Source organism: Cyphomyrmex costatus, unplaced genomic scaffold (assembly GCF_001594065.2).
Source record: "Cyphomyrmex costatus isolate MS0001 unplaced genomic scaffold, Ccosl1.0 scaffold14, whole genome shotgun sequence".
NCBI lineage: Eukaryota > Metazoa > Arthropoda > Insecta > Hymenoptera > Formicidae > Cyphomyrmex > Cyphomyrmex costatus.
In genome coordinates this window covers 1,561,154-1,577,995 of record NW_017275390.1, presented here as the reverse complement: position 1 = coordinate 1,577,995, position 16,842 = coordinate 1,561,154, and the positions used below count along the sequence as shown (strand labels likewise).

Here is a 16,842-nt window from a genome sequence, read left to right as displayed (position 1 = left end):
AATGCAGTAGCGTGAAACAATTAAACTAACATAATTCTCTCGTTTGCAATCGAGAAGCTGTCGATAATTGTTACCATTCATTAATAATCACATGCCTTCGTCAACAATATTAGCGCCTTTTAATCAAAGGCGACCGTGACAGTAATTATCCATCCAAACTGAATATTAGTTTACGTTTATTAACATAAATCGACGGGAAATACAAATTAATTTAATGTTCTTATTTACATTAGAAATACTATTTATGTATGTACACAAATCTCGAGATCTGAATTTCAGCAGAAAATGTTTCTAAGTGAACGTTCTTGATGACGGGAAGACATTGCTGATACGCGTGTTATCACAATAAAGCTGTTTTATTCGAAAATTCCCCATTCAGGGCGCGCGATCCTCATCTGCATTCAACGCGCAACCAGTCGCGTCATTTGAGATAATTCAAAAATTTGATTCGCATCTGCTATGTACATTGTATTATATACTATACGTGTACGTGAGCAACAGAGTGACGAGTCGCAGCTGCAGCGACGCGATCAATTTATGTAAAATGCAGTTCTCGCATTGTCTGGAGTACATATTTATCTTCTATCTATTTCTCATCTACTTCTCAATATGATTCCCACCTGCGGGATCGGAACGGTAACATCTGAAAATATATTAGTTTCTCTCTTTTTCCTTTTCTCGAAGGACGTACATTTTCGTAAGGAACAAACAAGAGTTTCGAAACTTCACGCGTTTCCAAACTCATACACAACTTTCAGTTTTCTTCTTTCTATTAAATACAAACGTGATAAAACTATATATAAGTTCGTAATAAAAAAAATCGTAGACTTGCGTTAACATTATATGACTGCGAGTAAGAGTCCCTATCTATTTACTCGAAATCCAAGTCGGATTTCAAAGATGTCACACATAAAAGGTTTAGAATGTCATAAAGAAAATCGAAAGGGTTCTGTAATCTTCAGAGAAATAGAATAGCCAATTAAAGTTTTAATGAAATTTTATCTAATCTGATTAAATTTGTAGTTACATTCATAATGTCAAATTATACCCAATTTATTTCTACAAGCTCTATTCCTATCCAATATATCATTAATTTGACTAAAATAATGGAGTCAAACAATTTAACTCAAGAAAATATATTAAATTTGACTTAAATATAATTTATCATTTACTAAATGCATACATTAGTAAGAATGACGTTTACTTTGACCAATTACAAAAATGTATTGATTTACACTTTGACATCAATATATAAAAAGTTAAAAATAACAAAATATTATTTAACTCAAAGGAATTGCGTTACCATATTGCTCTTTTGATCTAACAGTGTTCTAATTGACGTTTCTACTTCTCTATACTGTCGATACTTAAAATTAATTACAACAACCCTCCCCTCCTCTAATTAAGTAAATTTAATAGAACGAGCTAGAGTAATGCTCCACTTTGTCTTTTCCTCAATCTAAAACTGTCATTGGCGGTTGGATACAGACGTATGTATAATTTGATTTTGGTAGCTCCAGTATCACACAATTCTGAAGGAAAGAATAACGGAAGAGAGAGAGAGAGAGAGAGACAGAGAGAGAGAGAGAAAAAATGCGTCAGCATGTCGAAAATCAGGGCTGCGTCTCTCGGAGTATTTATTCACTTGCTCTCCACTTCCGTGGTCGCATTCACGCTCTTCCGCGATCTTATGCTCGATCTTTGTGCTTCTGTGGCCGTATTCACGCTCTTCCGCGATCTTATACTCGATCTTTGTATCATGCTGCTCCTCAAGGTCTCTCCGCGAATGGATGCTCTCATAGAACTTCGGAAGCTGCTGCGTTCGAACGTCCGGAAGACAGCTACCGTCGGCACTTCCACATCTACAGGTTTTTTTCTAAAAAGAAAATATATATAAATGCGACATTTCTACAACAAACAATATGCTTACTCTACGCTAAAAAGCATTCCATTAGACGAAAAGGTGAAATTATAAAGTAGATATATTCAATTTGAAACAGACATTTAAATCGAATTAAGAAAGAATTTTTTTAAAGGATAATATTATATAACTAATGTATAGTGTATTTGATAATGTTTCTTCAATGCGATTATTTTACTGGAAAAATTGCACCAAGTATAATCAAAGTTTTGCAAAAATATTGTGAAAAAAATATCTTTGACACCTACTTCGAGAGACACGGCATATCCCATATCTTCTGATCCTTTCCGAAATCTTCGCCGTCTTGCAAAGTTTGGGGCAGATCTTTATCGAGTGTCTCCGGTAACAAGAGCGTCAAAAGACCACCCAGAATCCCCATAACGCCCAGGACCAATAGTGGCAAAATGGACGAAACAATGTCCAAGTAAACGACAAAAGGCGCAAGGATACTCGCGACGTATCCCATTATGTGAATCAAGGCAACTCCTTGAGCTCTCACAACAGTCGGCAATACTTCGGCAGCATATTGAAGCCCGATGTTATACGAAATGTTGACCCAGAATCTTCCAACGATCGCCAGAGTGGCCGAATAAATATCTGAAATAAAAATTTTATTATATAAATAGATTAAAAACGTATCAAGTTTTAAACGTTTATTTTTCAGTTTGTATATCATATATATATTATATGATTTCTGACTCATTAAACGTATTTTGAACGTGAGTGTATTACTTGGAACATTATTATTATTAATTGTTATTATTAATTATTATAATTAATTATTATTATTTATTTCTCTAATAATAGTAAACGTACATCATTTGAAGTAATAGTAAGAGTAGATAATACAGGCAAAAGAGGCAGGGCGCCAGCAGAACTGCTGTTATTAAACCCTCCTGTTTAACTGAGAGTATAGAATATACGATAATCGACTACTTTTAATATAATATGTAATGGTAAGCATAAATATAAAACTAACTATCAGTATAAATACGATGAGACTTGCGTGTAACATAGATATGAATATAATACACAGACATATAAGATATAAGTAGAAAGGCAACTAATTAAAAACGAAGAATCTAGTCAAATAAGGAGACAAAAGATGCGATAAGCAAGGTAGCGGCAGAACGAAAGAAAGCAATGGACGAGGAACATTTTATGGCATGACTGCGTCTCGGGTAAAATTCTAGTTTAGTATGTAAAAAGAAGTAATTCAACAGTACTTACTGTTTGAAACCATGCTTGCCCAAATGCTGAAAATTCCGGAAATTACCATGGTACCACAAGCCAACCATCGTCTGCCCCATCGATCGAGAACGAGGGTAAGGAATGTGTCGGCGGGTAGTTCGGTAAACGCCGCGACGGTAAACGTTACAAAGACGTCGAGCCCGAGATTATTCACGTTTCTTACGTGACCATCGAATACCAGCGATATCGCCATCCTGTATTAGGAGACATAATCGATATATATAGATAAGGGAACAACCTTACCACATTCTTTATAGTCATCGAATAACGATTATCCTTTATTCGGCGTTGACATTTTCTCTTATAAGCTACTGAAGTACTTGTTAATTTATTAAACGTTTTTTCTAATTTAATAAACCTTATAGAACTCTTGATTAAAATTGAAGAAACATTTTTATTAGGTGAATAACTCACCAGATAATGATGAGGAGAATCGTAACATTTCGCAAACGTGGACTTTTAAATAAATCCACCACGGAATAAGTCTTATCCGCTTCTTGCTCTTTGCACACCCTGGCACAAGTTTCCTATTACATCGACAAACAGTCGTTATAACATAAATTTTTCTTCTAATTTTTATTATCGTACGTGGTATTATTATTTTTTTTTTAATACAAGAGAAAATCAACGATCCTTACGCGAAACTGTTGATAGACGTTCTCGGGTACTTTCGTGCCGTTGATGCGTTCAAATTTACCCAGGATTCCAATGGCCTTCTCCACTTGGTTTTGACTGACAAGCCATCTCGCGCTCTCCGGTACCAACCAGGGTGCCGCCATCGCCAGAGCCAGAGGAACAGACACTGCGACGCAAGTCATCCTCCAGTCGGCCAGGAAATACGCGATCCAAGGTAAGATACAGGCGGCGAATGTGAAAAAGAGAGCTATCGACATGTTCGCTACGAAAGTGCGCCATTTCGGTCCCACGTATTCCAATACTGAAAACAAATATTTAGAAGAATATTTAAAATATTATTCTCTCTCTTCTCTCTCTCCCCCCTAAACCCCAACAGCACAACATTTGCAGCAGTATTGCAACAATATTGCTGCAAGTTTTATGCTGTTGGGAACATTCCAATATTTACGAAGTGTTGATTTCGAAATTGAAACTGTGACAACGCGACATGACGAATAAATTACAATAAACGTGCGACGCGCGCATGTCACGTTGATATATCTTCATTATGATAAATCTTCATTAAATCACTGTAAATGAATGACGTTTGTTTACATAAGAATTTATTTTCTAAACAAAAGTCATTTTGAATACGTGTTCGTAGACAGTCGGTTTAAAGTCTCGGAATAGATTTATGATTCAATTATTACGTCACCGCGAATGATATCCTTCGTCCTGACCTTGCGCAAACAGCCCGTGATGAAAACGGGGGAATGCATCGAATGCTCTTTTCCTCTCTTATAATTTAGATAATTCTTGTTTGTTAGCGCAAGGAAGCCTAATATTAAAAGCAAACTTTTCAGGCAAACATGGCCTCCGTATCATTATCGTAAAGGCTTGAGTTCTCAAACATTAAATAATAAACGTTTCCTGTTTGTTAGGAGGGTAGCTCATTTCTGCCGACTTACATTATCTTAATTAGATCGATAAATGGTCATTTTTTTAAATGTGCTACCTTCATGCTACCATATCCATCTGTGAAGCGTAAAATTATTAGTGAACCGTCCTGTGTGTACTCAACGACGGTCGCAAGGCTATGAGATTCAGTATAAATTAATTTGCGGATTTCGAAATGTGTCAAAATTGTATACTCCGTGAATAATTTTAAACATATGTGTATCAGCATTTGAGTAACTCTTTTATTACAAACAAAACTTATTATAAACAAAATAAACCCAGCCTAAGAAACATTAAATTAAGAGAAAATCAAAATAATTTTATTTTGATGTCACAAAAGTCAAAATGATGATCTTTTTGTAGCAAAATTTGACTATTAAGACGTTAAAAATTACAATAGAGTCATTTTGATTTTTTCTTGACTTTTATGTTCCTTGGGAGCTTAAAACAGTCAATATCAAGTCATAATTATATTATGAACGAAATGAAAACGTCTTTTGATATGGACTTTCTACAATAAAGTCATTAGCTTTAGGTTTTAAGTCGTATAAGAAATTTATTAATTAGCCGAAAGTGAGAAGAACAATCGACTATGGTTGATTTCTTACGGCTTAAAGCTCATCAAGTAATAACTTTTAAAATTGTAGAAAGTCTATTAAAAATGAACTTATAACTGACATAAAATTATAATGATGTTAAATTATAATTTAATGTGTTTAACTTAAAAACTATCGTCAATTTCGTTAACAAGTTTGTTTGCATTGCTTGCACTTTTTGCGTTCAGAATCTTTGCTTTCTCTCTCTCTCTCTCTCTCTCTCTCTCTTTAACGATCAAATATGTATTTATCTCGTTTTAATAAAAATGTTTTGAAAGCTTTCAAACTGATGACAGCTCACAGTACGAAATTTCGCGAGGAATTCGATGGAAATACGAATTGAGCCATTTTACAATCTCCTTCGTCCTTCAAAGTATAGTAAATTGATCAAATTCCTCGTAACGAGTAACTTCACGAAAGACAACGAGATGCGACTTGTCAATTTATGCATCTTTTACGAGCGGATAGCAGCATTTTACGTCACGTGTTTCTGACATTAGCCACGCTTCTACCGACAAGATCGGCGAAACGGAACTAGCAAAACGCTACGGCGAGTGCAATAACCGTGACTTCATGAGTCAAACCGGGCGAGCTTGACCTGGTAGCTGAATCCGGCGATCGTAATCGGCTATGACTCGACAGTCGCTCGAAGACTCGATTCGGGCAGACCAACAATCACTCGCGCGGGCCAGATTGCCGATCTATCGCCAAGGCTAAACAACGATAATCGGGTGTGAGATACTTGCGCAAGAAGGAACAAGAAATGTATAGAGATCTTATTTCCTTTTTTTTCGCGGCGCTATCGTTTTAAGATGTATAAACGTATAGGTACAAACATAATTGTCCGCAAATCAGTCTGCGTCCCAGAACTCTTGTGAAGACATTTCCATGACGATTTAATCGGCTTAATTACAATTGCGATGAAATAACGACGATTGTAATGCGATAACTGACGGGGTTAAGGTTGACGTAACGGTTTGATGAGTACAAAGAGGTGTTTCTAGCGCGTGGCATTGTTCCACGTTGTTTGATATTGAAATAGCCATGTACGTGAGAAGTTCGTTTATGAAAAGGAACGCGTTTCTCATTAATAGCTAATTAATAGTAAACTAAGATGGAAAGGAAAGCTGATTTAAAAAACCGATCACGATCGATTCCTGCCTGGAATTCCACAGATCCTGTTTGACGGTAACGCACCAAAGAATTAATTACAATCGCTAAAAATCTAATTGTAAGTTTCAACAAACGGTAAAAGTTTAAGAGGCGAAGCGACCATTGTGTCTCAGTGCAGAAATTATACAAATAAAATATTGCAAATAAATGCTAATTTGTTGATACTTAATTAATATAATAAGCAAGTAGAGTGTAGAAGCAATTAAAATTAATTGCAGAATCTAGCAGTCTCGATTTCCTGTCAATGAAATATTATTGCACAATATTTAATAACACATAATATTAATATATTATTGACCATTTAAAGGCTAGATTATATATATATTGATGGCCCTTTTAAATAATTCAAATATACTTGAACCTCTAAACTGTCCGTTTTGAATTATTTAAAAGAGGTATCAATATAATATTATTGTACAAAATAATTATATATATTATAATAATAGTGAACATCAAGGACCGTCTATTTTAGAGTCCATTATCCAATCAGCAGAAAATGTTTTTTAAACATTTTTCAAACGTTTAGTTCTCATTAATTTTACATTTTCTACGACTCGTTTTCAAAATTACATTAATTTAAAGCTTATTTAACATTTATTAAACGTTTGTGAACATTAATTGTTCATTTGAAATAAAGGTTTGAAAAACATTTTTTAAATATTTATTTAACGTGTATTAAATATTTATTTTACGTTTATTATTCACCTGAAATAATGATTCGAAAAAACATTTTTTTAATGTTCATTTAACGTTTATTAAGCATTTATTTCACATTAATTATTTATTTGAAATAATGGTTCGAAGTAACATTTTTTAAACGTAAGGATATATTTTAGGAGAAATTTAATACAGCTTTCGAACAATCAATATATAATATATTATACAATATCAAATGTGCAATAATATTGCATCGACAGAAAATCAAGACTTCCGTGCGTTTCCCTTTTCTTTATTAGTCTTTAATCGTGCGTCACGCATATCTTGCCGCAACGCGGTTTCTTCGACTTCCGAAATCACATAAAAGGAATAGCTTATCATCAATGAGGAAGCGCAATTATTACGTCGGAAGGAAAGGAAGTCTCCATGACTGAATCGCGGATTGAAACGACGCGACTGAGAAACGGTTAAATTCTATAACGCAAGTTCTGGTTTCCTAAACATACAAAGCTAAGAAGTCTACAACACATATACGCACCCAATATATACATCATGGTGAAGCAATTGTCGAAAGCGAAGCCGACGAAGAATCGGCACAGCGCGAACTCCCAGAAACTTCCGGCCAGGACGGTCGCGACGCCCGCCAGAAAACCTGTGACGTTGGCACCGACCAACGCCGGTATTCTGCCGTATCTGTCGGCGATCCATCCGAAGATCAAGCCGCCGAAGATCGCGCCGATGAAGAAGACACTCTGGGCGGTCGTCGGTAGCGCACTGTTCTCGCATACCCATCCTAACTGTAAAAAAAATTTGAATTCATGGTCAAACAGTTTACTTCTAGGATATCAATTCACGGATGCTCGAAAGTGAAAAGTCTGAAAGAAAAGATTGACTGCTGCAGTAACTTAGACGGTACAATATGGCATAGCATTTTTAATTGGCTGCGGCAGCCAATTAAAAATAATGCTATGCCATATTCAGCCAATCTTTTTTTTCAGTGTGTCAATCGCAAACAAACGCTGTAATTAAAGCGGAGATCGGCAAACTAAAGGCGATTGCTTTTCTAATTATTGTATTATTATTATATCATAATATAATAATGCTATAATAATTATATTAATATTTTTATATAACATAATATAATAATATAAAATGATATATAATAATTATTTTATATTATATTATTATATTTAAAAAAATATTATAAATAGATAACTTTATTTCCTTATTTAATATCTTCGATTTTATCTCCTGACCGACGAAGCCTAAAATATGTAGAACTTATCTACACTTAAACTATAATACTTAAAGGTAAAAATTTCTCTCATTGTAGCTCATTTCCATGCTGAGAAGAAGGTGATCACGTGCGAAGGTCGACGCAGGTGGAACTGGGAACGTTTTTTTTTTTTTTTAGAAAACAAAGGCAACCAATCGGTTCCCAATCTGCTCAACAGTACAATCCAATTTCTAGGCGATTCAGGAATTCAACGAGGAGTTGCTCAATTCCGCGGCGCAATCGCGCGTGTAAATCGGTATTGCTCTTTATGTACTCTCGACTCGTCCTTGCCGCGCGAGTACACGTGGTGCGAGTTCGCGACGTTCGCGTGACAACGCGGCACAAACACATCTGTTGCACACCGGCATGCATATATGCCGAGTGTACGGCTGCCTTTCGGCTGTCGAGTGGCGAGTGTGCTCGTTACATCGGATACACTCCATAACTTACCATTCGCTCATTACCCACGTGCCACACTCGAGCCACCTTGAGACATCTAAATGCTGCAGCGAACGCTTGTAATGTTTAATGAGCGGAATAGAGTCGCTCACAGAGAGAAGAGCATCGTGCCTCGGGTGCGATTCCCATTAATTTTCGTTCTTCAACGCTTCCTCTTTTAACCATCTTAAAATTGTAAATGATCGTAGTTGTAGGAATTGACCTATATTACAGTCGAATGTGAGAAGAATATCGATTGCGAGATTGATCAATTCTTAAAACTACCACTTACAACTGCGCTTTCACAATAGTAGAATGGGCTTTACCTCAGTCGCTATGGTCTCGTAGGGGATGTCAGTAAAATTGAACTCCCAACCGTGCGAGCAACCCTTCGTCGGCCAGCTCGGATTCGCCTCTCTGATCCCGTTTAACAGAACTTCCGTATAATTCACGTCGTACATGCTACATTTGGAATAGCCATCCTCCCCGACTGGTATCGCCAGGGCGATTCTGAAAAATGACAGAATAAAAATATCCATCCGTGTCACGGCGGACAAGAATTAGCACAAAATGTGGGAGGGTCTGATAAGATGGCTGATATAATAAGACGTTCCAGTAAATGTCAAGCGTTGACCTAATAAAATGTCAGTAGCAGGAGGGACTGTACCTGACGGGAAATCGAAAACGATTATAAGCCGGTAATTTAGCTCGCACGTAAAGGTCTCCAATTATCGAGTGCGTGTTAATAACGCACGCAATCTGACCTTTGGGCAAGAGTTATACGAACGAGCGGACGCATTTGACATCGATTGCAATGCATGTGCATTTTTTATCCTTGATAGATGTATGTACGCTCGCGCGAGAACGTCTCTCTAACATTCTGCACGAGTAAGTAACTGGCTGAGCAAAAGTATTAAAGTCGTGACACTGGATCATAAATCTGCGACTATATATGTGCACATCTTTTTTCTCTTTCAGAAAAAAATTACATATATGTAGCGAAAGTCTTTTCGTTTTAAAATATTTTAATTGGAAACACCTGAAAATAGGATAACGTTAAAAAGGTAAACGAATTTTTCTTACAAATCTTTTATGTAAGGTACTCCCGATAAACGTCAATTTTTGTGTTTGAAGTCATTTTTAGAAAAATATTGGAATATTAATGGTTTTTCAATAAACGATTAAAACTGCTTAAAACTTCATAAATTAAGCTTCAAGATTATGAATAGATAATACAATTACAATTGCTTTTGGGTAAGTCTTTAAAAGAATTTTAATTTAAAAGCTTAATATTATATGAAAAAATACCACGGTAGTTTATATATAAGCGATTAAAAGATCAAAGCTAGACTGTTATAGGCTTCGTGTTTGTATTAGTTATGTTCTTACATTAACGGTCTTTAATATTGAATATTGTATATGAAAAAGGTTTTAATATTATATTAGAATAAAAAGACGACATTTAAATACAAATATTTACTGCATATATACATATATATGTTTAAAGAATTCATAGGTAAAGCTTTGCAGAATTGTCCGTACAATAATCTTATCCAATAATATTTCTCTCTATCCGTATAATATAATATTAACTGATCATTTTTTAAAACTTTTAGAGTATAAATCACACTAAAAAGAATAAAATCTTACACTTAAAAATTGAGCCATTCTTTTTAAAAACTCAATTATTACTTTTATAGCGAGATTCTCCAAATAATTTAGACAGCATAAAACTATTTTTCCTTGACATTTTGTATCTTTAATTTTTTAAGTAATTTATATGTATATATATATACATTTTACTTGTTTATATGTATATATAAATATATATGTTTTGTAAATAAATAAAATTTGCTTTTAGATATTCTTCAAACTCGTAGAATCTCTCTTGTGTAATGATAATTATCTACAATGAAACTATCTTTCTCTCTCTCTCTTGTGGTTTTGATTTTTATTTATAATCTCTATTCCGCTATCCATTATATAAGCACGCGATTAAACAATATAGATCGAAAGGCGCATCGCAGGAACGTCCTGTTTAAGATCCGTCTCTCTATCGGCCATATGCAATAAATGTGGTGTTAGCTCAGCGTTATGTTGAAAGACTTACACAAGTATTTTTCACGTTCACGCTCTCATTGCTTACACGAAGGTTTCGTGCAAATTTATTATTCATTATCCACGAATACTCGTGCCGGTCTCCGAGTAGCCAAAAGCCAAAAAATACAAATACTTTATTGATTTTCTAATTGCCACTTATAATAATCACAAAAACATATTAGTTCGAGCGTAACAAAACTCTGTATGCAGTTTGCCGAAGACTGTCGTAAATATAATAATGACGGAAAAATTCAAGTGAAGCAAGTGTGCATTTTCTCGTCACACTTCGCTGTTACTCGTGAAAAATGTATTCTCATCAAAGCGCTAAGCCATTAGCCGCAGTTTATAAAGACTTATGCGTGGGATAATGATTTATCGCGAATTATATCTCTCTTGCTAATCTTCTTGAAGTACAGTGTCGCGAGCACGTTAAAAATGCTTTTCCACTCCATTTGATATGAACGTCAATCGGTCTATTAATTATGCGGATCAGTGGATAAACTGACGTATATTGGCTCTACCATTTGGAAACAATTGATAGTGTTGCTGTAATAATAACCGATTGAAATCATTTTGGCTTTAAGGAAGTTACCTCTGGTAGATTTTTCGATGCGCTGATTAAAAATTTTAATCTAAAAGCGTCTATGCAAAATATGAGGTATTTGGCAATTTTCAACAACTTACAAAATGTCCAATAACTTTTTTTCAACCTCCAAGCGAATGTCTCTCATATTAAAGATATATTATTCTTACCCTTTCCAACGCATATTTCATTGCTGATCCGACTTTTTTTAGGTCAACTTTTTGGAGTCAACTTATAAGTTGATGCATAGGAACTTATATTGTTTTCCAAATTTACGAAGGCTTGGTAGAATCATAATAAACAAATTTATTTTAATATACGTAATCTTTAATGAATCTTTTTTTTTTCTCAAACCCAAAAGCTCTTTGGAATCCTTGCTTTTTATTCACTATCTGGAATTTAGGAATCCTTGTTTTTTATTCACTATCTACAATTACATATTCTTTAGATGTTTTCTACGACTTAAGATTCCAAGATCGTTTTTACGACTTCTACGTACACGAGCCTTAAATTTAGACATTTTGTAGGTCGTTGAAAATGGCCAAAAACACTTATTTTGCACCTATAAGTTAAAAGATCTTAAAAATTTGATGTGATACGACATTTTTGGAATCACGTTCGTAATCAGCGCATCAAAATCTATCAGTAACAATTTCGTTTGTTCACTTATTTATTGCGAAAAAAGGTAAGAATTTTTATCGACTAATGTAATAAGTAACGTAAAGTCTCACCCGACGCCCGTGTGCATTTCTTATGAATTTCCGCAAAAAAAAAAACTGACATCAACCGGTCATTTATCCCGTTATTAGACTGACGTCAGAGAGATAGGAGGAGACTATTAAACCAGCACGCAGGTATTACTAATCGCGCGATTCTAGTCGCGCCGAATCGTGCAATCGAATTGTGGCCGCGAAGGTCTCGACGTCGCGTCCGTTTTCATACTTTCCCCGACTGATACGTACGTACATTACAAACACCGACACGTTTGCGCACCGCAGTTTCCGTCCGTTCTTTCGCGACCGCCAGAGATGAAAAATCGCCGATACTCGCTGTCGATGAACGTGTGAAAAAAGAAAAAATACACATCGGCGAGACACAATAGCCAAGAATAGCATTACAGTGTGCATGTTTATTTCCTCTTTCTCCTCTTTTTACTCCTTTTTGTTTTAAAAAAAATCTATGAACTGTGCGTGTTTACTCAAAGAGCAACATAACAGATCGTTAGGAGTGCTTTTACGAGTCATTAGCGCACCTCCCATTATATCGTTACAGCCAGAATTGCGTACACTGTAACGACTAGACAATAAGCCACGTAAATACGAACATATACACGTGTAATGCTTACCTTAAATAATTTACAAACCGTGTCCAAATTTAGGATAAAATTATTTACAGCTGCAATTACAGTTTATCTTTCGCGAAAAGTATTTAAAAATAAAAACTACAATTATACACTGTAAAAAATAAAATGTTAATTTTAACTCAAAGACGTTGAGTGGATTTTTTGAGACGTGCAAAAATGTTAAAATTAACATTTTTGCGTTAATGTTAACATTTTTGAATGTCTCAGAAAATTCACTCAACGTCTTTGAGTTAAAATTTACATTTTATTTTTTACAGTGTATATAAAAAATATGTCTTTTATATAAAATATAAACCTTTAAGAAAGTAGATAGTTTAAAGATAAGACTCAAATCGATAGATAGGTAATCAGACTACTTTTAAAAAAAATTTAATATAATTATATTTATATATTATGTTATATTTAAATGTCCATTAATTATATATCTTTATGAGATAAAGCAATATCAAAATAATGAATTACTTTGAGACTTCTGAACATTTGGGTGATACTTTTTATTTTTCTTTTCTAAAATAAAGTTTTAAAGAATACTATACCTAGAAAGCTATACATGGTCATCTATTCACTTAAAGAGTAAAATGTATAAATATATATTGTAATGTAATGTACATGTAAATAATATATATAATGTACATGTAAATAATAATATATAATGTAACAAAAATCATAAATAAAATTCTATAATTCTATAATATAAATTATAAATAAAATTCTGTCCTGAAATCAACGAGATAATTTAACGTCTGCTTAAGAAAGATTTAAGTAAAATTATTGCGTCTTCTCCTTTGTTTATCTCGAAATTAAACGTCTATCTGAGTACATGGAATTAAAAAAGTTTCTTTCTAATTAAAAAAAAAAAAGATTCTAAATGATTGAAAATGGCTGAAGAATAACTTCGAACTTTACAATACATAGTTCTTTATGTAATAAATAATTTACGTCTATAATAACATCGTCTTAGTATAATTCATAAAAACGCACTGGCCAAGCTCTCATAATGAGAAAATATAGCAAATCGCAGACCGTGAATCACCGATTCTACGTATTCCGGGTAATTCAAATGTTCGCGATATATTTGTTCGTGCGAACAATTTTACCGCGCAAGAGAATAGTCTGTGCGGAATACCGGTAGTCGTGAGCGGAATAAAATCTGCTCGGATTACCGTAAGAAAAGAAGTTTAAAGATACGATCGACAAAACCGCAGACATAAATTACGGTCCTTGAGTTATTAAAAAGAAAAATAATTGGAAAAGAAATAGATAGGTGTTTATGGAAATGCGGCTTGCATAAGCATAATGAAAAAACAAAGTAATATTCAAAACTATGAAACCTGTTATCGCGAACGCTCTTCAAGCTTCTGATGAAAAGTTTCTTCTCCTATTGAATTAACGTCACGTGCGTCACTGTAAGAGGAATATCTGTATCGTTGCGCATTTACAACACGCTCTATTATTCTTTATCGAAGTTAGAATGTGCGTTCATAATTCTATTGAAAAAAAAAAAAAAATTATTTATCCTACATTGTGATCTAAAAATTTTATTATTTGATAGGAATTTTATAGTTTTTCGTTTAAATTTTCTTCATTGCACTGATTAGTTATTAATCGACAAGTAGGCGATTATCATGGTGCAGTCAAGTCATTTCACATTTTTTTGTTAAATAAATATGTAGTGATAAGAGAGAAGAGAGATACGAGACTGTATAAGGTGAATTATTACATATTCGGTGGCCTTTGTCAAGTGCTACATATTCATTTTGTAGTTTATTTACGAATCATATTTGCACAAAATTGTGAATTTTCAGCGAGTACGTAGGTAAGATAACATGTTCAACGTGCTAAACAATAAAGTGTGAAAAAAAAAATTTAAGTATATTATACATCAAAATAAATCAAGCACAAAAAATTATGAAAACTATAAAAATCATATTCGTACAAAATTGTAAATTTAAATGAGTTATATATAAAACACGTTTAAAGTACCAAATAATAAAGCGTAAAAAAAAATATTTAAACATATGTCAAAATAATTCACGCAGAAAAAATGACGAAAATCATGAAAACCGTAATCGCACAAAATTGTGAATTTGAAGCGAGTAATGCAGATAAGATATTTATAACACGTTCAAACAACCACGTGCCACATAATAAAGCGCGAAAAATTTATCTCAATGTTATCAAACTGATTTTACGCTCAAAGATTACGAAAATTATGAAAAACCATATTCCTGCAAAATTATGAATTTTAAACGAGCTATTTATAGATAAATAATTTATTACATGTTCAAATAATCACGTAAATAACGGTACAAAGATAAAGAAAATATTCAAATACATGTTAAAATAATTTATGAGCAAAAAATTATGCTTTAACTAGTAGTAACATTCTCTTATAAAAAAGCACACAATTCTTCTGTTAAATCTTTATTACAATTGTATTGTATAAAGAATGAGTAATCAATTCATTTAACGATAAAATCGCTTTGGAGTAGGTTCTTATTTGAACATATTTTATAAAAATATAATTCTGCAACAAAATTAATAGTATTACTATAATTCTTCAATTAATTCCAGATTAATCAGTAGAGTTCCTTTTTCAAATGCTAAAGCGTGAAGACGCGAAAATATTTTCAGTATCCATCCTACCTTAATTTTATATAGTCCTTTATGGTTCTATTCGTATTATTTCTGAATACGTGATTTTTTTATGCATTGTTCAGTGCATTTACACATATAGTATCTTCTTTTCAATTTTCTTTGTTCGATATATTATTTTTGTTTTAATTTATTTGTCTCAGAGCCCTAAAACGGTAATTCCTATCCATATATCTATCTACCTGTCTTCAACCGTAAGGTTGTCTAATTCCGGCACACGGCACCAGTGCTCCTCCGGCACGAGGGTGATGAATATTTGCGAGAAGTATACCCAGGCGACGAAGAAGGCGAACGGTATCATCAGCACGAACAGGATCCTTTGATAGGTGCCGAATTCACCTACGTGCGGCAGCAGGTCGTCGAAGTCTATGTCTTTGGGCTGCTCCTGGTCATCCGGGTCGTCGTCACTTTTGCGACCCTTGACAGTCGAAAGCCCATCGGACGAGGCCGAGGTCGACAGACCGCCATCGGGACTGGCGTCTTGCGGGGACAGGTCCCCGGAAACCCCCGCGGATGCCGGGAACTTCTCCTGCGGCGGCATGTCGCTGTCAACCGAGACCTCCGAGGTTCCGCGAGAGAAGATTGGAGGTAACAGTTTCTTCGTGCTACGAATGCGTTTTGGATCCAGCCTTCGGGATGCTGCGCCACGCGCGCACAGTTAAGCGACACCTCTGCTCCGCGCGGCGCGGCAAAACGAAATACTTAATATTATAAACAGAAGCACTTATATATTAGGAAACTCCTCCCCGCGGCTTCCGCTCGGCGACGGCGAGAGAACTCGCTGTTCTACGTCCTGGAGAACATGCCGGAGATCTTTAATCTTCGCTTGTCGCGACCGTATATCGTTATCACCGCGTTACTACCACCTCGAGCACCTTCGATCGCGATAACCGAACCGGCGAAGCTGATCGCCTCGTTAGACGCTCGATTGATTAAACGTGCACATCGTGAGAGTGTATTGCGAGGCCTCGGAAGTATCGAGGCTAATCCGAGACGTGCAATAGATAAAATAAAAAAGGAGGCGAGGAAATCCTGAGACGAGAGACAACGACTGGAACGATCTGTTGCGTTCGTAGCTGGCTATATAGGCATCGACCGTGGGGTATATCCCCTCTCTCTTTTTCTCTCTTTCTCTCTCTCTCTCTCTCTCTCTTTGCTGCCGCTGTTACTGAACACAATTCAATGTTCTCCAAGTGTGGCATTGAACGCACCACGGGTCATATCGATCGCCCTCGTCCATTGCTGCTGTTGCTGCTG

General features: G+C 34.9%; 1 protein-coding gene across 2 annotated transcripts; it reads right to left on the bottom strand.

Moving 5' to 3' along the window:
• Positions 1-1,308: 1,308 nt before the first annotated feature.
• On the bottom strand, positions 1,309-16,137 carry LOC108782991 (organic cation transporter protein). Of its 2 annotated transcripts, XM_018551401.1 has the most exons (9): positions 15,768-16,137; positions 9,211-9,394; positions 7,709-7,967; positions 3,811-4,109; positions 3,587-3,699; positions 3,152-3,366; positions 2,170-2,518; positions 1,677-1,876; positions 1,309-1,644 (listed from the first exon to the last, which is right to left on the bottom strand). In XM_018551401.1, exons 1-9 carry the CDS (start codon positions 16,124-16,126, stop codon positions 1,523-1,525), a joined length of 2,100 nt encoding a protein of 699 aa, XP_018406903.1. In that variant the 5' UTR covers positions 16,127-16,137; the 3' UTR covers positions 1,309-1,522. The 2 variants fall into 2 exon arrangements, with proteins under 2 accessions (XP_018406903.1, XP_018406904.1); XM_018551402.1 differs by having other exon boundaries at positions 1,565-1,876.
• Positions 16,138-16,842: the final 705 nt, after the last annotated feature.

Coding starts and splice junctions, on each gene's coding strand:
- LOC108782991 (XM_018551401.1), bottom strand. CDS start 16,126: ATGCCGCCGCAGGAGAAGTTCCCGGCATCCGCGGGGGTTTCCGGGGAC. Junction 2,519..3,151: donor GGCAAGCATGGTTTCAAACA/GTAAGTACTGTT, acceptor TTTTTATTTCAG/ATATTTATTCGGCCACTCTG. Junction 1,645..1,676: donor GAGCATAAGATCGCGGAAGA/GCGTGAATGCGA, acceptor GTGGAGAGCAAG/TGAATAAATACTCCGAGAGA.